The 13,611-nt window shown below is 35.3% G+C and overlaps 1 protein-coding gene across 1 annotated transcript; it reads right to left on the bottom strand.

Annotated features, from left to right (window-relative positions):
• Window positions 1–87: 87 nt before the first annotated feature.
• On the bottom strand, window positions 88–9,583 carry LOC109098027 (galactosylgalactosylxylosylprotein 3-beta-glucuronosyltransferase 1). The gene is made up of 6 exons (XM_042733021.1): window positions 9,304–9,583; window positions 5,617–5,693; window positions 1,346–1,464; window positions 647–1,158; window positions 280–576; window positions 88–189 (listed from the first exon to the last, which is right to left on the bottom strand). The coding sequence occupies exons 3-6, from the start codon at window positions 1,455–1,457 to the stop codon at window positions 103–105; spliced, it is 1,008 nt and encodes a 335-aa protein (XP_042588955.1). The 5' UTR covers window positions 1,458–1,464; window positions 5,617–5,693; window positions 9,304–9,583; the 3' UTR covers window positions 88–102.
• Between the last annotated feature and the right edge of the window lie 4,028 nt (window positions 9,584–13,611).

The raw sequence follows: 13,611 nt of genomic DNA, 5'->3' as shown, positions 1-13,611 counted from the left end.
GTCAAATACTTCAGTTCCAGGGTTCAAAAACATAAAAAAATCATTAAATCATATTATCATGCTTCCATCCACCAAAACATTAATCCCTATGAAAGCAGTTCATCATACTTCCATGCTGCCATTCGTGAATCCCTTTTTTCCTTCATTCCTAAGCAAGGGTCTTTCTGTCCGGGTATGCCAAACCAGTATCTGAAAAAGACGAAGAACACATTTTTCTGTTTACTTTGACAAGCCTTTTCATTTCCAGCCAGGTTATGAAGATTCAGATTCACGACTGACCTTTGTACAGTTAGCGGCTTTGGGTTCCAGGTCACCCAGGGTGACCAGATCCTGTAGCAGACTACTTTCCTGGTATCCACCTTTTACCCCTTTTAACTTGAAGTAGGCTTGAGGTTTGCTGAGGATGAGCTGAAGGTTCACGGCAAACCCAGCCATGTCGATGCCAAAAGGTCGTTGAGGGTCAAACACCGTCTTCCAGCCGAACACTTTGCCTTGAGAGTTAATTTTGGGTGATTCATACCGGAGACCTCCAACAAAGGCGACTGGCCAGACTGACACTTTACGAGTCCAACGCATCTGCAGTATGAGAAAGATGAAATAGGTTAAGCATAACAACACTATGAAAGGTGGACAAAACGTACCGTACCTCCTCGAACAGCTCCAAGCTGTAAGTATTGTCATCATCTGCAAAATACACGACTCCTTTATGACTGGAGTTTGGGTCGATGTTCTCCCTGAGCCAGCGGAGAGCCAGGTTCCTCTGCATGGTGCCTCGTGGGATACGTGCATTTCTGGGCTTCTTTTGTGTCTTGAGATTCTCTGGCGTCTCTACATTTAAGTGAGTGTAATTCAGTCCCGTGTTCTCCAGCAGTCTGGACATCAGTGCCGTCTTCTGCGCAGAGTCCTCCACCACCAGCCAGTGAAGGTTGGGGACGTGTAGGAAGGTGTTAGTGAGGCGGGTCAACTCGGCCTTCTGGACGGGTCTGCTGTAGGTTGGCGTTATTACGTGAAGAGTTGGCAATGTGTCAGACCAGGGCGGAGGTCGCTGGTGGATGTACCTCATCTGGTTGGTCTTAGTGATGCGCTTGTTCTCCGTGACGCAGGACTCATAAAGTCGAAAGCCTCTTTGGTGAGATTTACTGGCCCTAGTTCTGTTATCTGTCCATCAAAAAAAAAAAAAAGGTTTTTTTTTTTCTTTTTGTGGTGCATCCAGTGTCATGGTACACAGCACGTGCAATTATTGCATAAAAGTGGCATACTGTATTGATGTGCAAGGCAATTGATTCCACTATATGAAGAAGTGAACAAAAATGTGAATGAGCAGTACTTGTGATCTAGTGTTTACCTTTAGGAACTGGAATCAAGGAGTTGACAGCGCGCTGGTGCCAAAATGTGATCAATAAAGTCCACGGTAACAAAATCAAAAAGAGTGCCAGGACGTCCCTTCTTCTCGGCATGTCTTATCTGCGGCAAAAAATAAATAAATAAATAAAATAATAATAATAACAATAAAGGAATAAAATACAATAATTGAATGAACACCGGTAAAATGAAGCGTTTTACTAGCGATTACCAGTAGTTACTCGCTCAAAGAAATATGAGATTAATCAGATGAAGACAATACATAAATGTAGGCCTATATTTCAACTTTTCTGCACAAAATGACGTGAATGCGCAAGTGAACTTATAGTATAAAAATGCGCCATCCCTAGTAAAACATTGATAGTGATTAACTAATAAATCATAAATTACTCTCCAGTATGTACTGCAATAGTAGGCTTACTCATTGTAATGGAGATCAGGTTTTCACATAAAGATCGGTTTTTATTCATACATGTTTAAATTAATATGTGTGAATACTGTTAAATTGTAGTTAAGTTTTAATTTCGGTAAACTAAAACGCCATTGACTAATATTCGATGGCATTTTAAGAGTAAAATTGTATAAAATTAATAAACCTGATATGACGAAATATTTCCTAAATTTAAAGGACATTTTTGTCAAAAGATAAAAAATATGACTAAAAATGATGTGAGATTTTTACCACTAGACTAGGCCTGAGAGCCTAGGTTAAAACTTTTGATTTTATATTTAAAAAACTTTAGATTAAGAAAAAATACACTGCTAAAAGACAGGTTTGTTCTTAGTAATAATGATAATAATAATAATAATAATTATTATTATATATATATATATAATATATATATATATATATATATATATATATATATATATATATATAACATGGTGCTGTTTGCTTTGTATTTATTGGTTGCGCCCTCTTCTGGATTGTTGAATATAATTGTCAAATATAATTAGAACTTTGGAAATATAAGGGAAAAAAAAATAAACAAGGCAGATTGTAGTTTTTTGTTGTTGTTGTTTGACAGCCCTACACTCCTTTTAGTTGACCTCATTTATTTTAATCTTATTTTTATTTATTTTTTTATATTTAATATTTTTTATTAATTTTTCGGTTGAATATTTAAAGGAAATCCACTGTTAAAAGTAAAAAGGAAATTAAAATAAAAAAGTGTAATAAATGCATGTTTCCAAAGTCAGTAAGTAATCTTGTTAAATAATCACAATCTCAGTACTGAACAAAATAAATATGATTATGCTTTTTGCAATAATCGAGCAGACATACCCAAAAAGTGGCGTTTGCTAATGTGAGAGTTAGTATTATTATTGGTCATACTTGTGATTTCACTGCACACAATGTTCATCCCTATAACATGCAGTATGATTTGTAGCATAGGATGAACTAAGTCAATCTCTACTTGAAAAAGTGTCAAAAAAAAAAGATATTATCTGAAGCTCCTTTCTCCTAGAAAATAGGTCAGCATAAGCTTTAAAGGGATAGTCTACCCAAAAATCTAAATTCTGTCTTTTATGTTGCACAGCAGAAAGAAAAAAATAAGCCATACAATTTTGTAAAGACATTAGCGTTAGTAAATGATGAAAGATTTTTCTTTTTCCTTTTTTCCTTTTAACTTCATTTCTGTTGCAATCAAATAAAAATTTTAAGAGTCCAAAATATGCAGATCCATCCTCTCAATCTTGGATATTGTAAGAAGTGTTTGGGTATGTTTTCAGTTTTACATCTTCAGTCAATACTCTGCATGTTAAAAATGAGCTCACCTGTCTTCAACAACCTATAAACAAAAACACATCAACATTCATATATCATTAACTCTAACAGTAACCACAAAATCAAAAATTTAAAAAAATAAAAAAACTAAAATAAATACTGAAATAACTGTAATGAGTCAAGTTTCTCAATAGCTTTCACCCAAATTAATATGTACTGTACACTCTTAAAAACAAAGCTGCTTCGCGATGCCATAGAAGAAAATTTGTTTAAATGGTTCCATAAGGAACCTTTAACATCTGAAGAACCTTTCTTTTTCACAAAATGTTCTTCGTGGCGAAATAAGGTTCTTCAGATTATAAAAAGATAAGAAAGAGATGGTTCTTTAAAGAACCTTTGACTGAATGGTTCTTTGTGGAACCAAAAATGTGGAACCTCCCTCTGAAGAACCTTTTAAGCACATTTATTTTTAAGAGTGTATCAGGGCTTTCCAACCTTGGAAAGGAATCGTCCTGCAGATTTCAGCTCCAACCCCAATCAAACACACCTGAAACAGCTAATCAAGGTGTTCAGGGCTACCTGATAGTAACAGACAGTGACACCATCCTGATTTTAAATCAAGAAATTCCACTGACAAATTTAATTAGCTGAAGGACCTCATTCAAGGTCATCATACTGAAGCCCATAACGTGCATATGGTAAATTTTTGTCACATAATTGTTCAAATATTTTACTTTTTTGGAACCACTACAAAAGTGTTACATTTTATCAGTGCCGATAGTCTTGTGGTTAGTGCATCTTGGTACTCTCATTAATGGTGGAGGATGGTAACTTGGATGAGAAGAATTGCTGAATAAAGTCGTTTTTTTTTTTTCTTTGCACACAAAATTTTTCTCATTGCTTCATAAAATTACGGTTGAACCATTGATGTCATATGGATTATTTTGTCGATGTCCTTACTACATTTCTGGTCCCTGATCATGTCAGTTGCATTGTTGTCTATGGAGGTTCAGAAAGCTCTCGGATTTCATCAAAAATATCTCAATTTGTGGTTCAATTTTCTACAGTTTTGAATGGATGACAGCAAAGTTTGTCTTGTTGTCAAAGTTTATCTTGAAAATGTCCAACAAGTCATGGGGAGAAAAATTATGTTATTCATAATTTCATATTAAATAAAAAACCTATGAAAATTTGTGTCTAACAATGAAGATAAATCTCTCATATGATATTTTTATATTATTAAGAGTTACGTTTTTTTTCTTAATTTTTGCTATGTCACACTATAGGACAAATTTGCTGTACAGTTCAGTAAAAAATGGTGAAATAATTGACAAGTTATTGACCTTTTATATTTTCTCAAACATCAGACTTCAAACACTACATAAATATGTTTTTCTTCTTCAAAAATCATGTATTATATATATATATATATATATATATATATATAATTATTATTATTTTTTTTTTTTTTTTACTGCCTATTTGTCAACTACCCATATTCATGCAGAACATTATCTCTGGTTTGGCAGGTCATTCTGTCCATGAGGAAATCACGCATAAAAAAAAAACACCAAACCAAAAAGCAAAAACAAAAAAAAACCCACACATAAACACACACACACACACACACACACAGATTGTTAGATTTGGGTCAAAGCATTGTGTGCCTCAGTAAGTCGCAAAATAATGAGCACCGCCAGGGATTTAGACTGGAGTCCAAATAAGCCACTGAATCGAGGTGAAGTATTTTATCTGGCCTTAAGTCACCAAATCTGCATCATTACATGTAAGGAAAAAAAAGAATAATAAAAAAAAGATTAAAGATAATATTCTAAAAGATAAAGATAATATTCTAACTTCTAGAATTTAAAATCTTTTGACATTTTTATATGTTTACAACAAATAATATAGAATATAAATTAAACAAATTAAAAATCAATTTGTGGGTGAATGTGCTTATTTGTTATGAAAATAATGGCACAATGCCAAACAATAAATAAATAAATATACACATAAATAAAATGAAAATGTTTTTATGAGATTCATTCATAATTTTCTGCACTGTCAAATAATAAGATGGACATTCGTGAATCCTTTACTTTCTCTTTAAGGTCAATGATTCAATCTTTCTGAAGATACTTCTTAAGCACCCTAATCGCTTGTCTGTCCCTGTGTCTTATGCTTGCAGCCCAGATTCACTTCTTACTGTTTATGCAAACATTTAAACAACCAATAAAAAGGCAGCACTGCTTGGTGCCTCACACTTGTCTCAGTTTGTATATCGTGTGTGTGTCCCAGAGGGAGATATGGTTATGTTGCTAAAATTGGCTGTCAGAGAAGCTGAAGCTCCATATATTCAGCACAAACTCAAGCATGCATACAAAGCAACTGTGAATTTCAAAACAATCCTTTCCAGTTTTTAAATCATGACAGTAAAATACTTAAAAACCTTCGCATTTAAGAGGAAAGCATATCAACATCTGCTCTATAGAAAATGAAAAAGATTTAAAGGCAGCTTTACTTACATGTTCCATCTTTCTCTCTTTGCCTTGACACAGTCATTTACACACTCTGTTTATCAGTCAGATATCCTGCTGGTGGCCTTTGAGAGAGAAAAGACAATAAGAGATGGAGAGAGAGGCTGCTGGGCTGGTGTCAGCAGTGCCAGGGCCAGCAGGGAGAAGAGAGGTCATCCCTCTGGAAGAATGTGTCCACTCATTCAGACAACAAAGACTGCAATTGTGGATGCTGATGGGAGATGGCAGCGGAGACAAATGGCACTCATCAACAACGTCACCAACTGAAATTCTCAAAACATGAGCAATACAATAATATTGCCTTAAGAATGAGGCTTTGTTTTATCCATTAGGGTTCTAAGACTGTTCTGAGATGCTGTGATGTGTGGGTTTTCCTCCACACAATGTCTGCCCTGTTTAATTCTCACAGATCAGATCATCCCACATGGGTAAAGCTGCAATCGTCTGTCTCAATCACTGTGGAGAGGCTGAGTTTAAAAGACGACACGGCAATGAGACAGCAAAATCAGATTGAACTGAAGTTAAATCAGACAGAGATGGAAATCGGACAGTGCCGTGCCAATTTTCCATTTCAATTATGAGACAAAAGTCCTCTGAATATTTATTTTCCTGCAGGAGAAGGTCTATATTCACACGGTCATTCAGGGTCGGCTTTAGATTGCAACAAAGAGGAAACACCCAAACACAACATTTATACCTTCATCAAATGCGGATGCTTTGATCTCATCCAATCATAATGTATATTGAACATATATGTCCATTTAAGGTGCCTAACTACACTATGTCCTCCAGATGCGTTTCTAAGAATTTAATGCAAATTATTTTCTAAGTAGCCAGGATGTCTAAGAATCTTAAATAACATTTCTGTCTCACACTTGTCTAGCACGCACACACACCAAATAGATTTCCTGTTATCTATCAGCTCATTGAAAACTCAAGCATACTGAAGCACTCAGAGACAGTCTAAAGAACACTCTTTAATATAGTGAAGCAAATAATACTAATAATAATATTAATATTTCAGATAAAAATAAAATTTCCTACATAAACAGTGAAATCAAATTGAAGTGGATATCAGAGAGTGAAATCAGACTTGGTTTGTTATGAGACAGTAAGGTCAAACTGAGCTGGAAATCAGACATTAGAATCAGACCGAGATTGAGATCAGAATTAAGTGGAAACAAGGGAGTGAAATCAGACTGAAGTAGATATCAGACAGTGAAGTCAAACTGAGGTGGAAATCAGACAATGAAATCCAACTGTGATGGATATTAAAGGTTTAGTTCACCCAAAAAGGAAAATTCTGTCATTAATGACTCACCCTCATGTCGTTCCAAACCCGTATGACCTCCGTTCATCTTCGGAACACAAATTAAGATATTTTTGATGCATCCCGTGAGCTCTCTGACCCTCCCATAGACAGCAGGTGTCCTAACACGATCAAGGTCCAGAAACGTAGCAAGGACGGGTGACGCAGAGGAGACGAATTATTGAATAAATGGTTTTTTTTTTTGTTCTTTTGCGCACCAAAAGTATTCTCGTAGATTCATAAAATTACGGTTGAATCACTGATGTCACATGGATTACTTTACCAATGTCCTTGCCTCCTTGCTATGTTTCCGGATCTTGATCATGGTAGTACCCTTACTGTCTATGGGAGGGTCAGAGAGTTCTCAGATTCCATCAAAAATATCTTAATTTGTGTTCTGAAGATGAACATAGGTCTTACATGTTTAGAACAACATGAGGGTGAGTAACTAATGACTAATGGGTGAACTATCCCTTTAAGGTGTGAAGTCAGACTGTCGGTAAGTAAAATCAGACTTAAATTGGTTATGATACAATGTAATCAGACTGATGTAAAAATCAGAGAGGGTTGGTATGAGAGAGGAATAAGATCAAATTGAGCTGGAAATCAGACATTATAATTAGACCTAGGTTGAGATGAGAAGGTGAAATCAGACTGTATACTTTGAACTTATATAGCTGGGTATCAGAAAGCAGAGTCAGACTGAGGTGTAGATCAGAGTTAGATATCAGACCAAGGTGAAGACAAGACACTGAAATCAGAGTCTGGTGGAGATGAGACAATGAAATCAGACTCAGGTGGGGATCACATAGTGAAATCAGACTGGGGTGGAAATAAGGGAGTGAAATTAGACTGTGAGACAGTGAAATCAGAGTGAGGTGGATATCACACTGCAAAATCAGACTGAGATGGAAATTAGAGAGTGAAATCAAATTGGGCTGGGAATCAGACATTGAAATCAGACCGAGGGGGAGATCGGATGGTGAAACCAGACTGGGGTCTAGATCAGAGTGAGATTTTAGAATGAGGTGGAAGTCAGATATTTAAATCAAATTAAAATGGAGATAAAACAGTGAAATCAGACCAATGTGTAACTAAGTTAAAAACAGACGGTCAGAAAGTGAGGTGGATATCAGACAATGGAATCAGACATATGTGGAGATCAGACTGAGGAACTTAGAGAGGTTGATAGACTGGCTGATATCAGAGAGTAAAGTTAAACGGGGCTGGAAATCAGACATTGACATCATACTGACCTGGAGATAAGACAATTAAATCAGACTGTCAGACAATGAAATAATAAAGCTGGATATCAGAAAGTGAAATCAGACTGGGGTGTAGATCACAGCAAGATATCAGACTGAGGTGGAAATCAGACATTGAAATTAAACTGAAATAGATATAAAACAGCGAAATCAGACTGAAGTGCAAACCAGTGCGTGAAATCAGACTGAGGTTAAAATCAATGAAAGTAGACAACGATGGAAACTAGACTGTGAGATTTTACTTTTTAACTTGCACTTTTCAGATTTGAGTCCCATTTAAATAACTAACAAAGAATATTTGTGAACTATTGTTTACAATGATACAGGTACAGATAGTATCAGTTCCTGAATATTAACTCCACAATCTGAAATTATGCATAATGACTGTTGCTATGGCAACAGGGGGAACAAATCTGGCAGTAGATCGCTGGTACGAACGACAGACAGTTCTTACTGACAATGCTACTCTCTTCTGTTCTCCCTCTCTCTATCATACTGATGTGTATTGTTTCAATACGAGATTTTCTTCCTACTCCAATCTGCTTCAAAAGATGTGCTAATACCAAAGCTGAAAATTCCTTGACAAATCACACAAAGAACAGCAGACCAGTTTTAGTGGCTTTTAATTTTTAGAGAGCTCATTTTAAGTGGCATCTGCCTCTAAATCATTTAATCAGGTCATTAAAAGCTGTTAATGCAATCCTTACTTCACGGGACAGTGCTGTGAGCTCCTGGGGTGGTTTAGCTGATAGCCACTTTATTGATGTCCTTGCACATGACACAGTTCAGTTAAAAAAAAAACTCTAACTGTACTAATCGAAGCCTTCAGCCTGCAGCACCAGACCGGAACAGACAGATAACACTGCACGGTCACGTCCACATGCTGCAGTGATCACAGTTTCTGAGCTGTAAAGACTAAACCCAGAAAAGAAATAGAGCAACATATCACAACAGCCTCTTTAAAATCCTTAGCACAGCACGTCCATGTGACTGGGTCTGTAATTCTGTAATTGTTTTAGAAATAATTTTTCAATTGCAGGAGTCAGAGCATGAATTAAAATTAGTTCAGTCTATTTATTGCAGGAGAAGAGATTATCTTACCTGAAAGCCTGTCAAGTGTACCGAGTCCCACTCTGTACAGATTCTTCACTTGTTTTTTTTTTTTTTTTTTTTCTTCGTCTCTTGCTCCTGCAAATGCTTTTGGGGAATACAAAATAACTAAATTGAAAGAACCTTCTAATCTAATATTTTGTTTTTACAAAACAAAGAAAACAAGACAGACAACCTTAACACAACCTCATCTGAAAAGGAGTAAAGCATTCTGTGCTGCTTCTCTCCGTTTCTCTCTCTGTCTGTCTCACTCACTTACACACACACATGCACAAACACACATAACGAGTCGAACCATGGAGAAGTCGCTTTCTGAACACTTCCATGGGTAGACAGAGCCATTATAGAGATTAGGCATTATATTGTCACTTCACCTGCCTTTGTAGTGTGTTTTAAAAGTGAGGGTAATTTAACAACCTCTTAGACATTATTGCTGAAATATTGATACAATTAGATTTTTTTCAAGGTATATGTTTATTTTCAGCGTTGGGTAGTGATTATATGTAATCTGGATTACGTAATCAGATTCCAAAAATTGAGCACTCATAACTGGATTATATTACATTTTAAAATGCTCAGATTACAGTTATTTTTGATGGATTACAAGATTATACATTTTTCATAAAATTGCAGTAAATAATTTATTAAAATTATTTTAAAATAATTTACTGTGCAGTAAAAAGCTCATAATTTATTGGTTCTCTATCATTCTTTTTTTTCCTTATTTAATGGTTCCTTTCCAAAACTCCTACTGTGTCATACCATTTAGCTTTGTCTATTTTCACAATGTAGAATGGTCATGTACATGTAAATAATTCTGTGATCCATGCTTATGAATTTTGGGGGGCCAAAATGCACCCCTCAAGCAATTAGACCATGTATGAAACAAATAATTATGTAAGCTACTAAACAATGGTTATATAGCTGCAAATACTGTTTTCATCATATCCAGTAACCTTCAGTAACTATTGGTTCTGGAAGTCAAGACACTTTGGGCATGTAATATCATTGCTATAATTATGTTTATGAATGTTTATCATTTGTTCATGTAATGCAGGGATTCCCAAACATTTTTGTCAGCCAAACCCCTTTGACAAAAAATATTTTCTTGAAATATCCCTGAGGAAGTTAATATTTCAATAATTTTTCAACAAGACATACATATATTCTCAGTACTCCAATATCATTTAATGGTCACACTGACATGCAGGTAATCAAATTTTAATTTGTGTTCAAATGTTATTTTGATAGTTTTTGTTTTAAAATAGTTTATTTTTATTTTACCTTTATATGACTAAATTAATTATTAGCTTTTTATCAACTCACAAATTGATACTTTTATTAACCCCAGTTAGGGAAACCCTGGTAATGTAATTTTTAATGCACTTCAGAATGTTGGTATCAAACAATGGAATATATTTTATTTCTCTTTGCTTTTTAATATAAATATTGTACATTTAATGGTAAGTTTAGGTTAGGTAAAATGTAATCTAAAAAGCAGCCTGAATACATTAACTAAAATGAATAACCTAGATTACTATAATGTATTGGTATATAATATAATACGCACGACAATGAGTATGTAAAAAATGTTAGAAAGTTTTTAATAAATCCAGGGAGAAACTGCAAGGGAAAAACCAACAACAATACAAACAATACCCGACAAGGAACTGAGGGAAAGTGAGGGTTTAAATACAATGGAAATTTAATCTAAAGCAGCGGTTCGTAATCCTGGTCCTCGAGACCCCCCGCTCTGCACATTTTGTATGGTTCTCTTATCTCTTCAGATGTTTGTGTAGGTACCCTGCGAAGTGGACACAACAGGATATTCCACCATGATTCCAGTTCAAAAGGAGCATATATGTTCTATTCAAAGGACATTAAAGTGCGCGAGACGTGATTACTATATGCAAACTTCATGATTACAGTTAAATAACCCTCCACACTTCTGTAGTAAGTTTTGTCTTTGTGTGAAGAGACTGTAGGTAGTGGTGTAGCACAAATCCATGTTCTCAAGTGAAGTAAACTTCATGTGTGCAGAGTGTAAAGATCAGTGGACACTTAAGGGACCATGTCAATGAACAGTTCATTCATGGAGCTCTCTTCTGACAAGCTGGTGATTTGAATCATTTGTTGTTAAACAAAAGAGACATGCAAAATATGCAGAGCAGGGGGTCACGAGGACCAGGTTTAAGAACCGCTGATCTAGAGAAACAGATGTAAAACAGATGTAAGAAGTGTGTACTATTTATTAGCCAGGGAGACAAACTAGTCAGTTTCTATATAGTCACATACCTTAATGTTCTGCCATTACAGCAGGAAAAATTATTTTTTAAAACACTGAATTTTGTCGTAGGTAGTCGTCTTCATATACACCACACTTCAAATCTAAAACAATTAAGCCTACCACCACAGAAAACATTAAAATAACTTACCTGTGATGGACGATGATTTTCAGTCCTATGTTTTTTGGCAATATGTTGTTAAGATTAATTTTTTGAAAGTTTATTTTATCAGTAATTTATTCTGTCAGTGACCCTAGTGAATGAATGAGCAGACACAGAGAGTTAGTGCACTACCAAAGCATTCTCAGCTTTATTCAGGAAAAGGGTTCATATTTATACAATGCCAGCCCGGAGGTCCAAGACATCCAATAAAAGTATTTAGAAGTTACACATTACCCTGTATGGAAAGAAAATAAATATAGTCATTAATCATAACAATACAAGTCAATAAAGTCAAAATAATAACTAAATATTACAGATAAGGTGTTAATGTGAGTATGTCTGTCTAGCGGTCTAGGGATGGTTTCAGATTCTCACCCAAATGTGCTGAGCACAGTAAATGTGAAGCAGAAGTACATGAAGTACATCTAGTTAAGAGATAACGAGATATTAATAATGGCCACTTTGAATCATTTATGATTGAGTTTCACTCTGAATTATGCTTTTTTTTTGAGGGGACAGAACCCTAATAGCAAGCTTGTTAAAGATAAGAGCAAAATCATTTATCTAAAGCACCTTAAACCTCTTAACTCATCCTTGATGGCCTGAATAATTTGATAAGTGTTATTCATAAAGGAAATTCAGTCCATAGTGACCTCTACTTGCAAACTGGTCACACCTATTCCTGGTATTATAGCTTCAGAGTCCAGAGTCTTGTGATTTGCCTATCGCCACCACATATTAGTTGCATATCTATTTGGGGGTTCTGGATGCCCTAACCAGTTTTTCTCTCCACTACTGCCACTACATGGCACAACCTGATTGGTTCATGTGGCATACGCAGCCAATGAGCTTTCTGCTTTACATTTCTGAGAGCTGTCATGATAGAACTGTGATCACTGTGGCCAGCTCTAGATATTTCAGCTCTCCATCCTTCACCGGTCTTTAATAGTTCTGTTGTTATTTCCACTATTCCTGGTGGTATGGAATATTGAAGTGCCAATTAATAGCTAGAGCTTTAGCCAATCACTGTGATACCTTTGAGGTAAAATCTGTTCCATTTTCACTTTCAATCATATTTGTAATCCCAAATCTTGGAATAATTTCTTTACATAAAATTTTTACCATTGTTTTCACATCCTCCCTTGCACGTGGGAAAGGTTCTGGCCACTTTGTAAATCTGTTGATAATCACTAACATATATTAAAATTTCGGACAGGTGGCATGTGTGTTATGTTGTTGGAATGGGGCTTTAGGGAATGGTAAGTCTGAATGACTGCAGCTGCACTGCCTCAACCAAGTTCCATATCAGATCAGAATGAGCTATTGATTTCACATCGACACTAATTTTCAAAGTGGCTGTTGTTTATATTTTTTCAAAGCTTCACTCTCTGTGTCTTTATTTCTTAATTAGATGTACTTCATGTACTTCCTCTTTTCACACACACACTGTGCTGAGCAAATTTAGGTGACAAACTGACTGCTAGACAGCTAGACAGATACATACTCACTTAGAACATTTTATTTATATCTTATAACTAACTAGAACTTAGTAGCCTATATTTCCCCTTCATATAGGGTAATGTAACTTCTAAGCTAAATAGTTTGATTGTATGTCCGGGACCTGTCTGGCCTTGTTTTTATAAATGTGAATAAGCGGAATACCACTGGGGTTACTGTCAGAATAAATGACTAATAAAAATAACAAAATAAACTAAGAATTAAAATAACAAGCAGCTAGGACACGTTTCACCATATTAGCACTGTGGGGTAATGGGAACCTGCCATTGAATAACTAAATGTAGTTATAATAATTTGATTAATTATAAATTAATTATAATTATCTAAATTATTT

The sequence above is a fragment of the Cyprinus carpio genome, chromosome B10 (genome assembly GCF_018340385.1).
Source record: "Cyprinus carpio isolate SPL01 chromosome B10, ASM1834038v1, whole genome shotgun sequence".
In the NCBI taxonomy this organism is placed as follows: domain Eukaryota; kingdom Metazoa; phylum Chordata; class Actinopteri; order Cypriniformes; family Cyprinidae; genus Cyprinus; species Cyprinus carpio.
This window is presented reverse-complemented; position numbering and strand designations above follow the sequence as displayed.